General features: G+C 36.5%; 2 protein-coding genes across 2 annotated transcripts; one reads left to right on the top strand and one right to left on the bottom strand.

Annotated features, from left to right (window-relative positions):
- Positions 1-761: 761 nt before the first annotated feature.
- On the bottom strand, positions 762-4860 carry LOC145902579 (calcium and integrin-binding protein 1-like). Its single transcript, XM_082990611.1, has 6 exons — positions 4322-4860; positions 4167-4266; positions 3959-4112; positions 3776-3891; positions 1646-1734; positions 762-1340 (listed from the first exon to the last, which is right to left on the bottom strand). Exons 1-6 carry the CDS (start codon positions 4405-4407, stop codon positions 1319-1321), a joined length of 567 nt encoding a protein of 188 aa, XP_082846737.1. The 5' UTR covers positions 4408-4860; the 3' UTR covers positions 762-1318.
- Positions 4861-10417: 5557 nt separating this feature from the next.
- On the top strand, positions 10418-13465 carry LOC145903282 (PIN2/TERF1-interacting telomerase inhibitor 1-like). Its single transcript, XM_082991354.1, has 8 exons — positions 10418-10552; positions 10683-10792; positions 11216-11308; positions 12003-12090; positions 12543-12620; positions 12675-12799; positions 12936-13091; positions 13156-13465. Exons 1-8 carry the CDS (start codon positions 10540-10542, stop codon positions 13258-13260), a joined length of 768 nt encoding a protein of 255 aa, XP_082847480.1. The 5' UTR covers positions 10418-10539; the 3' UTR covers positions 13261-13465.
- Positions 13466-14651: the final 1186 nt, after the last annotated feature.

Below are 14651 nucleotides of genomic sequence, written 5' to 3'. Positions count from 1 at the left end.
TCGTGCTTTATTAATCTGATAATCCCGCTCTCACACGAGAGGGAAATTTATCTTGATCAGCTTGTAGTGATCGGAATTTTCCGCTCCCAAGAGAACGTCTTCTCAAAATACAACGACCAAAGGAAGAACCCAGGGCGTATACCACTTGACATCACTTATACAACAATTCGGTTGGCCGCCTCAAAAAGATCGCAAGGGACCTGCAACCCGTTCTTCAACAGGACAAAAGAGTAAGTGAAGTGTTCCCACACTTACCAGTGACAGCGTATCGGCAACCCCCTAATTTAAAAAAAAAATCACACTGACTGCATGCACCCAAGCAACTGTGGAAAACTCGCCCTTGTGGAAGCACCAGCAGGTGCTCTTTTATGTCATTTTATATTACTTTTTATTAGGACATTTTTTTCAATACGCCTTGCCAGTCGCAGGTCTATAACTCTGTGTGATTATTGGTCTGTGATTATTGGTCCACTGTTTAAGGCAGACTGACTGATAAAATCTTCATTTTCACCAGCTTAATCTCGCTTCATCGGATTCTGCAAATGGCTCTTTATGATGTCGTAGTATGTAAAGGAATATTTTTTAAATTTAATTTAAATGTGCACTTACACTTTGTGCACACACCATAAGCAATTTATCGAATTTATTACTTACTCCGATTACTCATTATTCTTGGTGCTTCTTAGCTCTTTTCAGCGTTGTTCACTGCTCCAGTTTACAGCATTTTTCCTAAGTGTTTTTCGCAGCATGTTTTTTTTGTACATTATTTATTCAGAACATAAGATTGTGCGACCTTTTTTGAGGAAATGCCCAAAAAGGTCGCAAGAAAAATTGTAAAATAAGAACAAATCAAGGACGGCATGAAAATTAGAAATTAGGTTTATAAATTTTACACTTTTTATTCATACCTGGGCGAAACTTTTACTCGGATAATAAACACTGATTTGTCCCACATAGCAATCACAACTAAACTTTCTTTTTTAGACTTGGCCTTAAACACATCATACTACCAAAAAATATAAATTAAAAAGCATAAAAACAAAGGTAACACGAGTTTTTGTATCCCAAGTAATGTTCACAACATAATGCCTATTAAGATATGTAACACCTATATTAATTTGTGGAAATCTAGATTTATGTTTATATTGTGACCCTTGTGCCCAATCCACTGGGTGACTGTTTAGTCTATGAAGTTGCATTTTTACAAAAACAGAAAGTTATATCATACAAAGTTCTTTATGCACATGGACCGACATGAGTTATCGAAAACTTTTGTAGATCCAGTTGTCACGATGACGACTCTTGAAGAAAATCACTTTCATATTCTGATTTTGAAGGAACTACAAAGTAGTTTTATTACTGTAGGAGGAAATATGTTAACCGTATCTCGCACAGATATCGTCGTATAGCTTTCCTAGTTTTGTTGGAGTTATGGACAACCAGGGGTGAAACTGATTGGCTTAGACAAAAGTAAACATAAAGGTTACATTACAATCCCAAATTTCTGAAAATAAGGCCAAGAAACTGAAGACAATGCGATATTTGATAAAGGGGTGATTCTAATTTAGTTACTGTGATAAAGACATAATCCCTAGGAAAACCTAGATATTTTTTTAAGGACCGCAAAAATTAAAACGACGTATACTTCATAAAATCCGGAGACTTGGAGAGCATATGCTCAAATTCAGAGTGTCCAAGTTGATTATCTTGATCCAAATCAGCCTCTTTCATAATCTGCACAATTATTTGTATGTTTTGGTGAGGAATTTAAATTGTTCGCCATCTGGAAATATTAAATTGGAAGAATGTAGGGAACTTATAACACACAAGCACTGCAGTAGCCTACATTGATCTAACAACAACTGTGTCGTGTTACCAAGAAAAATTTATGTGTACACTTTTTGTTGCATTGTCATATAGGCTATACGAATTTTTTTCGGGCGGGGGTATTTTGGAAAAATTTCGAGAAAAAAAGGGCAATTTATGCCGATGAAAAAACAATAAACAACACCGGATCGGTGAACCAAGTCACCCTGGTAGGCTGTCGATCGATACCGTATCTGTAGTAGCTGAGTAAAACTTTTAAGTCAATCTTTCAGACAGCTCTTTTAAAGATGTTTTTATTTTTGTCAGAAAGAGGCAAATTATTTCGATGAAATAGAGTAAAAAAAAGTATATTGGCATAAACTTTTTGTTATGTGACGGCATTGAAAGTCGCTACATAAAAGTCAGTTTCGACGTTAGACTATAGGTATTTCTACAGAAAAGATTTTGTGTGTTGGTGGTGTACTTGGGGGGATGAGTACATTTTAAAGTTCTGTGGGAAAGAGGCTTTAACAAAAAAACGGAAACACCTTTTTTCTGTAGACCTCTAATGAATAATCTCGATCTCGCATTCGTTTTTTTCATAGTAATAAACTAAATAAAAAAATAAACATTTATGTTGCCATCACACATAAAATATGATGACGTCATTCCTTTTTTGTGCAATATTTCTGAGACTGTCATCTTTTTTCATCAGTACGTAGGTGAGTTCATATTTAATATTTGGCTTGTTTTACGCCACAGTGGGTTGAATTAATTTGGATAAAACATTCTACAGGTGCTATGTACCACCGGCGTTTCTCAATCGGCACCCTGGGGTTCTATATGTAACCTTTAAGGTGTCGCAAGCTTTTTGTCATGCTCACAATGGCAACCTTTTGTTTATACCGCGTAACGGTTCAGTGATTTTTGAGTCACAAACTGCCCCTGCAGTAACAAACCTCATTATTTACGTTTTTGACGTCTTATTGTGCCGCTTTTTTTGCGGGTCAAACAAACTCTTTAAACACAATTGGAAAAAAGTTTACAAGTTATCTAAAATTTGAGCCCTAAAGAAAATTGGAATTACCAACATTCCTCGAGATAAACAATATGGTTGCAAGTTATCCTAAAGTAAGTGTATGTGGCATTCGATTCGGACGCTCCTGTGGGTTCGCCCATGGGTACCGGAAAATCTTATATTTTTTGAAGGGTACCGTAAGCCAAAAGAGGTTGGTAACCAATGTACAAGAGGTCTGGAACATAGCGGACCTGTAGTGTTTAAAGGTGGGACCCAGTGAACCAGTGGTGCTTCAAGTTCGGACTTCTATCGGGCCTTTAGTATTAGAAGAAGGGAAAGCTGTGACACGTAGCTATAGTATTTGAAGGTGGAACGCAGTGCACAATAGGCTGGGGCAAATGCTGATGTTTGTGGGATACTTTTCCGGTGTTCGTTACTAAAAGTTGTTTATATTTGTTTGTTTTGTTGGTTATCTGGCACAACTTTTGTGTGATGTCGCCGTGTGTGTTATACCATGGCGCATTCACCCTACATTACACTTCGTCGTGGTCTGGCATTACTGACAAACCGTGATGAAATAAATGTTAAACGATCGAACTGACATAAAAAGTTTGTGCTACAAGTATAATAACACTAACTTAACTTACGGTTTGTATTAAGTGACACAGTAAATTTTTTTGATAATTGTTACATTTTTGCTGCCGTTTACTTTAGTTTAATAATTAACTTGGATAGTTACGTAGAAATGGTTTCCCCGAAGTTAAATATTTGTTTACTTACACAATATGAACTTACAGCGACTGGTTTCGCTGCGCCTACTTTTTTAGTAAAGTAATAACAAAAGACCGTAATACCGTAATAACCTATGTTAACAAACAGAATCATTATTGCTAACCAAATGATAAAAATAATCTGAAAATAATTTTATAAATGTAGCGTCATTATACTTACTGAATCAATTAAACTCTGTGTCAAATCTTCGTTGTCTAATCCATTTTTTTGACCTGTAATTGACTCTACAATATGACGTATGTCTTCGGCGTCAATAAATCCATTGCCGTTGTAATCTGGCCAGCAAAGCGAATACTTATTGTTGAAACAAAACTAATTATTCAAACAGTTTTTGGAACTTACCAAAAATTTGAAATGCATATGATGATTTTAAAGCAAATGTAGCGTTTTCCGACAAAACATTCATCAGATCGAGAAAGTCTTCAAAGTTTAAATTGCATTCTTCGTTGTCAGATGACGAAAAAATAGAGCACAGTCTATTCAAAAAAGGATTTTGCTGCAAAAGCAACTTGTTAGTGTTGCAAATAAAAAAAGAAGTACAACGTTCAACCTTGAGCTCTGGTAAAGTCTTAAGTTGATCTGGTGAAATAGTTGCTTGCAAATTTGCGGTTTCTGAAGCTGGTAAAAGCGAATCAAATTTTTTCCACAAGCTGAAATATAAAATTTGCAAGTCGACAGACTAATTTTTAAAACAACCTCACTTACTCTATAATTTCTCCTTCTGTAAAATGTGTAAGATCTGCATATTCCGCTATCTGCTCTCTGCTTAAAGTACTGGAAGACAAACCCATTTTGAAAGTTTCCCACACAATTCGAAAGATCAATGGACAAAGTTTTTCTGACTTTTATAGATTATATTACTTGGTACGTCATACACAAACAACATTATGGTAAATTACAAAATTTTTAAAAGTTTATCCACATTATTTTAATATTTTCAACGTTGTTTTAACTACAACTATCATGTATTATTGATGATTTGTTTCTTGACGAGTTATACACGCTCAACACGATTATGCTTTGCTGAATCTCGCAAACATCTTATTGTTCAGAGAAAAAAGAATTTAGCGTTCTGAACAATCTACCTGGACGTTTTTTAAAATGTCACCATCACCCATTACAAGGCAAGACAACTTCCTGTCTAATTCTACCTAATCAGTGGCTGATGGAAATGTCAAACTACGCCGTTTCATAAATACAATTCAGCCATCCACTCATTGTATGGAACAATATTTGCCTGTTACTGCGCTTCAACATCGTCTCCTTACCATGTGATTTTATTGTGTGGTCGCGACAGCAAACGATGTGTTTTGTTTGAGTGTGCTTCAGTCCGGGCTTGTCCTGTACGCTTCAGTGAACTCAATCATTTTAAGCCATAAAGTGTGTTTGACACTTTCTTCAAGCTGTGAGCTCATGTGCAATGTCACCAAAAAACGAAAATGGAATGAATTTAAATTTCTCACTTCGATCGTCTCTTGAACGAACATATGCCAAACTAAGCATAATCCCTTTTCAAAGTTTACTTTACGTTTGTGTCAGCAAACCATATGCCCCACAAAAAATATACATTAAATTAACGAATTAACTAAGCATTGTTATCAGGTATTAATATTCAAATAAATATGTGTTTAGTCTTGTGTCGCCATGACCAATAATGTCTTCGCAAATATTTTTGTCAAGATAATTTTGCGGTTTTATTCCCTGGGTTAAAATGAGTTCATATTACAATAGTTTGCCATTCGCCCGGGATTTTGTTGCGTCAGGAAGAAAGGTTTAAAACACATGCGGATACCGACAGACCAGTAACCCCAATTTTATCCGTTAGGTGGCGCTGTTTTTGCAGCATTTTTTTTTGGTCGGGGTACAATCTCTAAGATCCACATATGTGAATAAAGTAAGGCTTGCATGTCGGATTTTTCTTGTCAATTTGGGCAGAAAAAGAAAATTGCCTTAGCTTTCCAACCAAAGTACAAAGTCTACATTGCTCATACCCAAAATTGGATGGTTAGCTTAATTTAACGTTCATCAGTGCCCAATTTGTAAACGCCCTACTTGAAAAAAACGTTGGTATTTATAATTTCGTTTGCAGCGTTCGTTGTGTTTAATTGTTTTTTTTACCTCGTATGGAAGACGGTCCAAGCAGTTACTGTCGCACACCTAAACGGAACAGGCAACACAAACTACAATGCGCCACTATGACGTAACACACGTAATGCTTACCGATAACTTTGGGCGTGTAAATAACTAGAAGTGTCTCTGAGATATTTAACAGTGTCTCGATGGCCTGAGCGGTTATTGAGTCTCTTTGATGGTTAAACCTACTGCTTCTGCCCCGTTCTATAAAGCACCCAGAATCAAGATCTCTTCCCGAATAATTGTATTAATTTCTGTTATCTTCTTCATTACGACGGTACATTACAACTTTCAATACAACGTTGTTAGGATGTCAGCAAATTTGGATGGAAGCAAATAGAATGGCAACAAACAGAATCAAATAGAATCGAATGGAATCAAATAGAATGAATTTACCTGTCTAAACTGGGCTTTTTAAAGCTCTTCATACTGAGCGCTGATTGGTCAATAATGTCACGTGATATCATGAGGCGCTTGAAGCAATATAATACAAGAACATAGGTGTGATGTGACATAAGCATAGGAGAACATTTTATGTGGTAAACAGGATGTTGAATGAATCACTTTACTCGAGAATATTCGATGGCTAAATCATTTGGGTCACATTATGGGATTATGCAGTGCATGTGCAAAGCTGCGCGCAAAACATTACGCAATTTAAGCACTGGTTTCTGTGAGGAATGTTACAAATACTTCCCCCCAGATTTGCAGGTGATGAATATAACATCAGCTGTGGGCGATCAAAAAGATGGTTTATGCGATTGAACGAATAAAATGCAAATGGTGTGTGCGGAAAAAATGATATAATACGCAAATTTTGTATGTTATCAATAGAGAAAATCTCGGTTATGATGGTGCACAAGGAAAAGTCACAACAAATGTGCAAAGGGTCATTACTATGTCATGGGGGTGATAACAATACGGGAAAGTTCACCCATCAAAAAGATATTTGATCTGCTAGTTTTATGGATAGGGCCATGCACCTATGCAGTAGGAGGTGCGGTTGGTTCTTGCTGGGCATTTACATTTTGTAAATCAGGGTACAATTCATGCAAGGGATTATTTTCAGTTTCGTTTTGTACCGCTGCTTCAGGTTCGTTACCTGGTGCATTCCTATTGAAGAGATTTAAGTTTGTCCGAGCCCCCGCTATATAATGAGCAATAGTTGGTCTTACACGTGGGTATAGGCGTAGCCAGACAAACTTAATTACAAAGCCTGTTAATATGACATCCCAAATTAAGGATAAAATAACTAAAAATCGCCAAGAGTGTCTGTAATAACGTTTGTTTAAGTACTGGATGGATGCTGCTTGAGATGCGCGAGGTTGCCACATCCGACGTTTTGGAGAAGTCCTGTTGTGCTCCAAAAAACGAGTCTAAGCGTTCATTCTGCGGTTTGGTCTGTGCCAGTGACGCGAGAATGGAGTCGAGATCCCTAAGCGGGTAATTAGGCGTTCCTATAATGTTGGACGCTTCTATGAAGTTGTCCTGCTTTATTGATACGTTTATAAGCAATTGCGGGGATTATTGGTTGATACCCGTATCAACGTGGGACATTGTATAATTAATAAACCGGTAGGTTTGTCCTAGTATGTTAAAGTGGAAAATCCAATTAGGTTGGTAGAGCTCTACAAACTGTACCTTTGAGTGTAATTCTCCGTTAGAGTACAGCTGTCAAACGGTTTGCTTCGATTTAGCGGGCCCTGCTAATTCGGTAAACAGTGGACGAGTGGCAAATACATTATTATATTGTAAGGAGCGCAGTAAACGTACATTTCGGTACGTGCAGCCTATCTCTGTGATAGTATCTCCAGTAAGTATGGCTGCTTTCTGTTGTCCCATGAGTAATAATATAGGAAGAGAGAGGTTAATGTGCGCGTTAGTTGCAAGTAGCAACGAGAGATAAGATTGCAGTTGACATTCTAGGTAAGATGCATCAGCATTCAGGTGTTGGAAACTTGATCGTAATTGATCATTTAAATCGTTTTGTTAAAAACCAATAGCAGTCGGCATGGCCTTTGCAGGCGGGCGTTAGTGCCTGATAGTTGGGCTGGACAAAATCGCATGAAAAACGTGTTGGTGAGAACTGTTCGACGACCCTCCGCATGCATCACCGTATAATAAAAATGAAAACATGCACAATACCGAACTTAATCGTCCTCCTGGATCCGCTGAAATGTTGGACGGACCGTCATCAATGCGGAGGCGAATTATGAACATAAGTGTTTAACCATGTTTTGTATATACATATATATTTAGTATGTCATTAAAACGTTTAAATGCGAATTACAACATTGTTTTCGGCGCGTTTAGAGTTTGTACAGGGCGATCGTCGCTGAAATTGTTTTGGCATTGTACCTCACGGGCTGTGGATGTCCGCCGGTTCTTGTTCTGGATTTTCCGGAAAGTCGATCCTTGGGTGTCTGCTTGGATGATAGAATCCTATCAAAACTGAAAAAAAATGCTCGCTCGCAACACAAAAAAACTTTTGCAGAATAAAATGACGAAGCACTGTGCTGCACAGTTGTCGGACACAAAAAGGCCAGAACCAAGTTGCGTTATTACTTAAAACTTGGTCTCTTATTATTACAGACCCATGAGATTGCAACACACATTAGTGTAGAGAAAAATGTGCATTCATAGAAATCGGCAATTACTGGCAAACAAGATGTAACAGGGAGCGTAGCGCTACCACAAGAAAAAGACAAATTGTGTGAATAAAGAATGGGCGTCTGTAGCTTATAAGCGACCATAATCACTTAGAGGTGCGCTCCGGCAGCAATGCAGCTTTACAAAACTCACGTAAGTCCTATGTTTTGTCATAAATTAATTGCGATACAAAAAGCTCTCACTGTTAATTGTCACTGTAATAATAGAGGAAATTATCCAACCTTTGTTTGAGCACAATTGACGTAGATCAGTTGCGTTGCAGGGTTTAAATATGGAAGTGTTTGATTTGCATTTTTTGTGTATGCAAGTAAGACAAATGAAAGATTTTAGCAGCAATAAAATCCAGGAACAAATTGCTGGCTGGGCCCAGAAAGACAAAATGACTATCAGTCCCACAGTCCGGGCTTGTCCTATACGCTTCAGTGAACTCTATCATTTTAGGCCATAAAGTGCTGTGTTTGACCATAGACAATCAAGTTGTCTGTTGTTTGACACTTTCTCCAAGCTGTGAGCTCATGTGCAATGTCACCAAATTTGATTCCATTTTATTCTACATGACCTTTCGGTAAAATTGTGTGTTTTTCAATACTTGCTTGGAGGTTCAGAATGATGATGATCGAACAATATGTACACTGTACACAGTAGTTATCGCTGCAGAAGGTGTGCTCGGGAGGACGCAAAGTCGCGAACGCTACCAGGTTGTTTTGCACCTTCGTCACATCAGCTAAACAAAAAAAAGTACCAGGATATTTAGTAACGCATTAGTGAACACGATTTTATACTATTTCTGTTAAATTACAAGATTTTGTATTCATAGAGGTAGAGGTAGCTGAGTAAAAATAAACAAAAACACCAGAAAACAATACAATTAGAACAAACAACCAACATTTTGACAGAATTAGCTATTTTTTCAGAATTAGCTAGTAAATAAAAATAAACGCACTTTCATTGAATGGTGTTCATGCCTTTTGTATAAGAATATAAGTTTATTCCCATAAATGTTTAGTAACTACACTATAGTTTTGGTACCAGTATGAGTTTTTATTACTCCATTTTTCTTTAATATACATCATTATTGTAGAGAGTGAGAGAAATTCCAAATTGCTAATATTGTTTTCCAAAGCACCCTTTTTCCCAAACATTTGCTGATTTTTATTTTTTGGGAAAGTTCGTTTTTCTAACATAATTTATTTACAAATAGTAAACCTTGCAAATCTGCAAATTTATATTTTTTGCAACTTCCCATCAAAAGTCTGCAACAGTCTTGCCATCTTTACAACAGTTAGCGTACAATATACATCCTTAGTTTCTACTTTTGTGGTAAACAAGAAAGTAGGGGTTAAATGTTTTTTTTGTGGGGGGCGGGCATGTAATCCTAATCCATACACGAGGAAGAGCAAGAATTTGATTGGCAGCCAAAAGAAAATGATGAATAAATCATTGGCACAAGTTTTTGCAATTCATGAGCCATCTGCGTATTGAAAAAATGTGCTAATAGTATATATGAAAAAGATGACTGGTCCATGTAATCACCATCCAGCAGAAAAATTTATATTTGCAATTTAAGGTTAGTTTGGCAATGTAAAGATTTCAAATTTTTGTCAACATGTGTACAGGATGCTCCACTGTCCATTCTCACTTGTGTTCTTTTGTGTATTTTTGGCTGACTGTGTCACATACTGATTATGTGTCTGGGTCAGGGATACCATTTCCTAATTTGTGCTATAATACCTATTTTTAAAAGCAATGTCTAAAGAGGAACTGGCCTAATTTTTTGTGTGCTTAGCTTTTATATAAATTCGGTTTGTTAGTCAACTTGGCAGGTCTTTGTAGTTGAAATTTTAAAATCTAAGAATGTCGGTTAAAACCACATTATGTAGAATCAAATTTTGCCCATGGTCTGGAGTTGCCCGTGTCTTATGTCAATTGTAGATCATGACTAAGAATTGTGAGTATTTCCTTATTGTATTGCGTCATTAATTGTTTAACTTGTTTTTCAGTTGTAACAAGTTATCTAGTCTAAAGGGTTAAGAACTACAGCCAAAATTATTGAAACTGAATTTAACAGCTATCTAACTGCCTGTCCAAAGGTTATTCTTCGAAGTGGTTCCTGTCTTCTGATGTTGGCTGAAGGTACATAGCTCTAGCAGTGTCTAATAAAAAAAAATTTTAGATACCCTATATCATCACAGAAATTCCCTTCTGTACAACTATCGATTGTGAAATAAAATGTACTCACTTTAATCTAAGTTAATGGTTTTAGCACGACAAAGGAAAAAATGGTCTGTTGATCCTAGAAATTCAACATGGACAAATGATGAGAAGAGATATGGTCTCAAAATGTTGCAAAAAATGGGTTGGAACAAAGGAAAGGTACATACCTTAAAGAGTAACTGTTGCTTAGGCAAGACTAGTTTGGACGGAATAAAAAAATGGCAGTAAACCTTTTGTGACAACAAAAATTATTTCGCAGCAGAACCAAAAATTAAATTTTTGGTGTTTCAGTCTTAATATATTGTCTGTGTGTTGTGCATAACTACTGTCACACAATAATGTAAAAACATAAAAGTAACAACAAATCCTCTTTATTTCTCCATGTATATATATTTATATTTGGTTTGCACAGAAACAAAGATACCCCCAAATTAAAATAAAAGCTTAATTCATCTACCAATTGTTGGAATAAAAAATGTACAACAGCTGTATATATGATCATAACAGAACAATGTGGAGAACCCCATCATATCTGTTCCTACTTGAGTACTATTTTTTATTTTAGTACACTGATTTTTACAGGGTTTAGGGATAAACGAAGATGGAAAAACATCACATATTGAAGTTACACATAAAGTGGACAACAAGGGCTTGGGATGCAAGCAATCACATGAAGTATGTACTTGATTTTATCAGCAGCCAAAGGATGTTTAATTTTTAGAACTTTCACTCATAAATTATCAGCCGAAAAGTGCCCCTGGTGAGTTAGTTAAACCCCTACACCAATCATGCAACTAAAAGTCACTTTGGTGCCAAAAGACTCTCCTTAGCGTTTTTTCCATAGTAAAAACATCATTAAAATTTCTGTATCTGTTTTTTAAAAAGTGACCTTTATCTAGTTAAAGCAGTGTTTCTCAAAACAACGCCCAACAGAACAGACAACGAATTTATTAGTTGCTTGTCAATTAATGCGATGGGTGAGGTTGGTGCAATGATACCAATTTCTCAATATCAGGTTTCATGTCGGACAAAAACAATCTTATGTCTCCTCAATTGTCGATATCGAGATGCTCGCGTACCACCTGGAATGCGGTCGCATACAACTAGTGGTAAACGTACCACCTGGGAAACACTGACTTAGGCTATAAGAGAAAATTTGCCATGTCACCAAGCGCACCAACGTTTCGCCTGCCATCCGGCGAGACTTCCTACGGGTTGTGTTAACAGTGAAGCATCACGCGCATTTGTCACACCTGACTGAGTAAGGGTTAGCTCAGTTCAGTGAAGTTTTAAAAGTGACCAGTCTGTCAAAAAAGTGCACCAGTAGCTACAGAAGTTAAAGTCCAAAAAAAAACTTTTTGTGCCACAGAACAATTGGATTGCTCACCAAGACAACTTCTCATCTCTTTTGCACCAGCTAAACAAAGATCAAGACCCTTTAAAAAACAGCACTGACAGTGAGATATTTATATTGTATAGTGCAGTACTTTTCAACCTGTGGGAACATCCGCACTGGCAGATGAGTGCGGATGACAAATTAACCGATAAAGAATTTTTCATATTTGCTTACCTACACTCAAAGCATTGTCTATGAATACAATGGTAGAAGTATTACCTATATACCATTTTTTTTGAGGTTTCACAAAAATTTTGGTTTGATCTGAAAATGTTTGGCTCGATTACAACTCGCTCTATAGAGCAGTTACCGCCGAAGAAACCTTTTACTTTGTGAAATTGCAGCAGGCTGTATGAATAATTGTATTTTTTCAAAAGCTGTGTTATTACAGTTCATCAATAAAACAAACAAATGATTTTGAAGTTATGTATAAGCAATAGAGCCGGTGGTTTGTTAGTCCTGTTATGTAAACTATTTTCTATATTTGACATGTGTCCGTTTTGTATTTAATAGATTCAGAAACTTGTGTAACCAACTTGGAAAAGCAGTCTAAATTACAGAAAGGTCTTTATTATCACAAGTTTTCCAAAGGTGTGGCATATTTTTTTACTCATATGTGCATTGTATCTAATAAAAATTATTCAGGCAAAAACTTATCCCTTTACAAGCAAGAGGACATGTCTGCAATATTTGGAACACAATTCAAATCACCTTGTTCAGTAGAATCAGATAATGATAGAGAAACAAAGAAAAAAAATGACATAAACATGGTAAGTAGATAATACTTCTATATCTCACTCACTGCTTACATTTATTTGACAAAATGACAAACCTTGTGTTATGCTCTTGTGAAAAAATACCTAAATAAAACAAGATGTTAAATTTTAATGTAATTGTTATAACAAGGTTAATTCTACTACCCTTAAAAACAAGATCAAGAAAAAAAAAGGGCAAGAAACACAAAGCAATAAAACAATGGATATTTTTATCAATTCAAAGTACAATGTTGAGGAATACTTCAAATTGAGGCAGGCCATGAAGCTTTGCAAAAAATCCAATCAGGTGGTAATGGTAAAATCCTTATTTATGTCCATAATTGTGTAACATATATGTTTTATATTTTTAGGGCTTATCCACCAAAATGGTTGGTGAAAAAAAACAAAAACTTATCTCCTGCAAACCGAAAAAAGGAGAAAAAAAATCGTTTGGCAAAGGAAAACTAAACGAATAAAAAAAATGCTTAAAACTTCTGAATAGTCCCTAAGTTATAGAATATTTTGTAACCTGTTTCGCTGTGGTTTATTGCATATAACTGTTGTATATACGTTGTGAGTCAACGTAATTTGAGCAATCCCGAACATGTCTAACATTTGGGTTACGTACCCGTGGTCCAAAGCAAGAGTTATCAAACGTTTTTAAGGCCGTATCTCAGTATTTCTATGGAAAAGAGCCCTTCTCGAGCTCCTGCGGAACAGTGTTAATTGTGTGTAACTATGCAATGGGTCATGCATGTTTTTATTGAATGACCGCAGAACAGGCTGTTGCCAGGGCGATTTTGGGGCAGTTTTACTATGGTTTCCAGGGTTATTGGTCAGGCAGTAAATTGGTAGAGGGTGCTGTTGAACATGTAGCTGAAAAACTACCAACATATTGAGGTGGATTTTGTGGAAAAATGAATCTCAGAAAGTAGGCTCAATTTGTGATTTTCTGTTGGTACCGACTCTTGTCTACAAATTCTGGTCAAAATTATATACGGGATAACTACTTAACCGCTCCCCCAGGGGCATTTTGCCCCCCTGTTGGACATTATTTTGGCTAAAAAAGTGTACTGTATTTACTCGATTGTGAGCCGCGGCTTACAAACTTTTTTAACCTAACATTTGTGCGGCTTACATTATTTAATGTCATGCCGGTATTTTGTCCACGCTCTGTGTATTAATGAAATTTACCGTCAACTCCCTCCATCGTAACAATACGTTTTATCGCACAAGATTGTCTGCGCATCTGACAATTTAAAATGACAGATATGTTGACAGTTATTGTTGTAGGGCACCTAAGTTTGACTTTAACATTTACATGCGGCTTGCATTCGAGGGCGGCTTATATTATTTTTTCACACCGTCGCATGTGGCTTACAATCGAGTAAATAAGGTAGGTTTGTTTTGTGAAAAAATGAATCACAGAAAGTACCCTCTATTTGCAACAAAGTGAAGTCCAAGAACCCTCCTCTGCACAATGCATTCAGAATTAGATGTCTCATAACTGTTTATTACCATAGTTTTTGACCCCAAAATTAAGTACGGCCTATAATACTTTTATAAATAGTCGCCCCGATTAGGTACAGAAAGCCTAAATGAGATTTCACGCGCTAATGCCCCGATGTTGATAATGCGCCGACTTTGCTTTAGGTTATTTGTGAAATAAACAAAAAAGCGTCTGAAACTTATTGTTCCAGCCATGTCCGATCGGACACTGAGACATGTAAACGACCACCTTCTGTTTTTTAAGCAACAAATATAATATTCGACAAAAATATGAATGCAGTGCACAATTAAAAAAATATAACCCGGTTTCACCTACCCAAACAATTTAAACCAGTGTCAGAGATTTGTGTGGATCATT

The sequence above is a fragment of the Ascidia mentula genome, chromosome 5 (genome assembly GCF_947561715.1).
Source record: "Ascidia mentula chromosome 5, kaAscMent1.1, whole genome shotgun sequence".
NCBI classification, from domain to species: Eukaryota; Metazoa; Chordata; class Ascidiacea; order Phlebobranchia; family Ascidiidae; genus Ascidia; species Ascidia mentula.
Note: the sequence above shows the minus strand (reverse complement) of the source record. Positions and strands in the feature narration are given on the sequence as shown.

What these genes read in the sequence shown, in the direction of transcription:
- LOC145902579 (XM_082990611.1), bottom strand. Translation starts at nt 4,407, where the DNA reads ATGGGTTTGTCTTCCAGTACTTTAAGCAGAGAGCAGATAGCGGAATAT. An exon ending in ACAGAAGGAGAAATTATAGA is followed by an intron (nt 4,267 to 4,321) that starts GTAAGTGAGGTT and finishes TTTATATTTCAG; the next exon opens with CTTGTGGAAAAAATTTGATT. An exon ending in CACAGAGTTTAATTGATTCA is followed by an intron (nt 1,735 to 3,775) that starts GTAAGTATAATG and finishes ATAATTGTGCAG; the next exon opens with ATTATGAAAGAGGCTGATTT.
- LOC145903282 (XM_082991354.1), top strand. An exon ending in AAAAAAATGACATAAACATG is followed by an intron (nt 12,800 to 12,935) that starts GTAAGTAGATAA and finishes TGTTATAACAAG; the next exon opens with GTTAATTCTACTACCCTTAA. An exon ending in TTTGCAAAAAATCCAATCAG is followed by an intron (nt 13,092 to 13,155) that starts GTGGTAATGGTA and finishes TTATATTTTTAG; the next exon opens with GGCTTATCCACCAAAATGGT.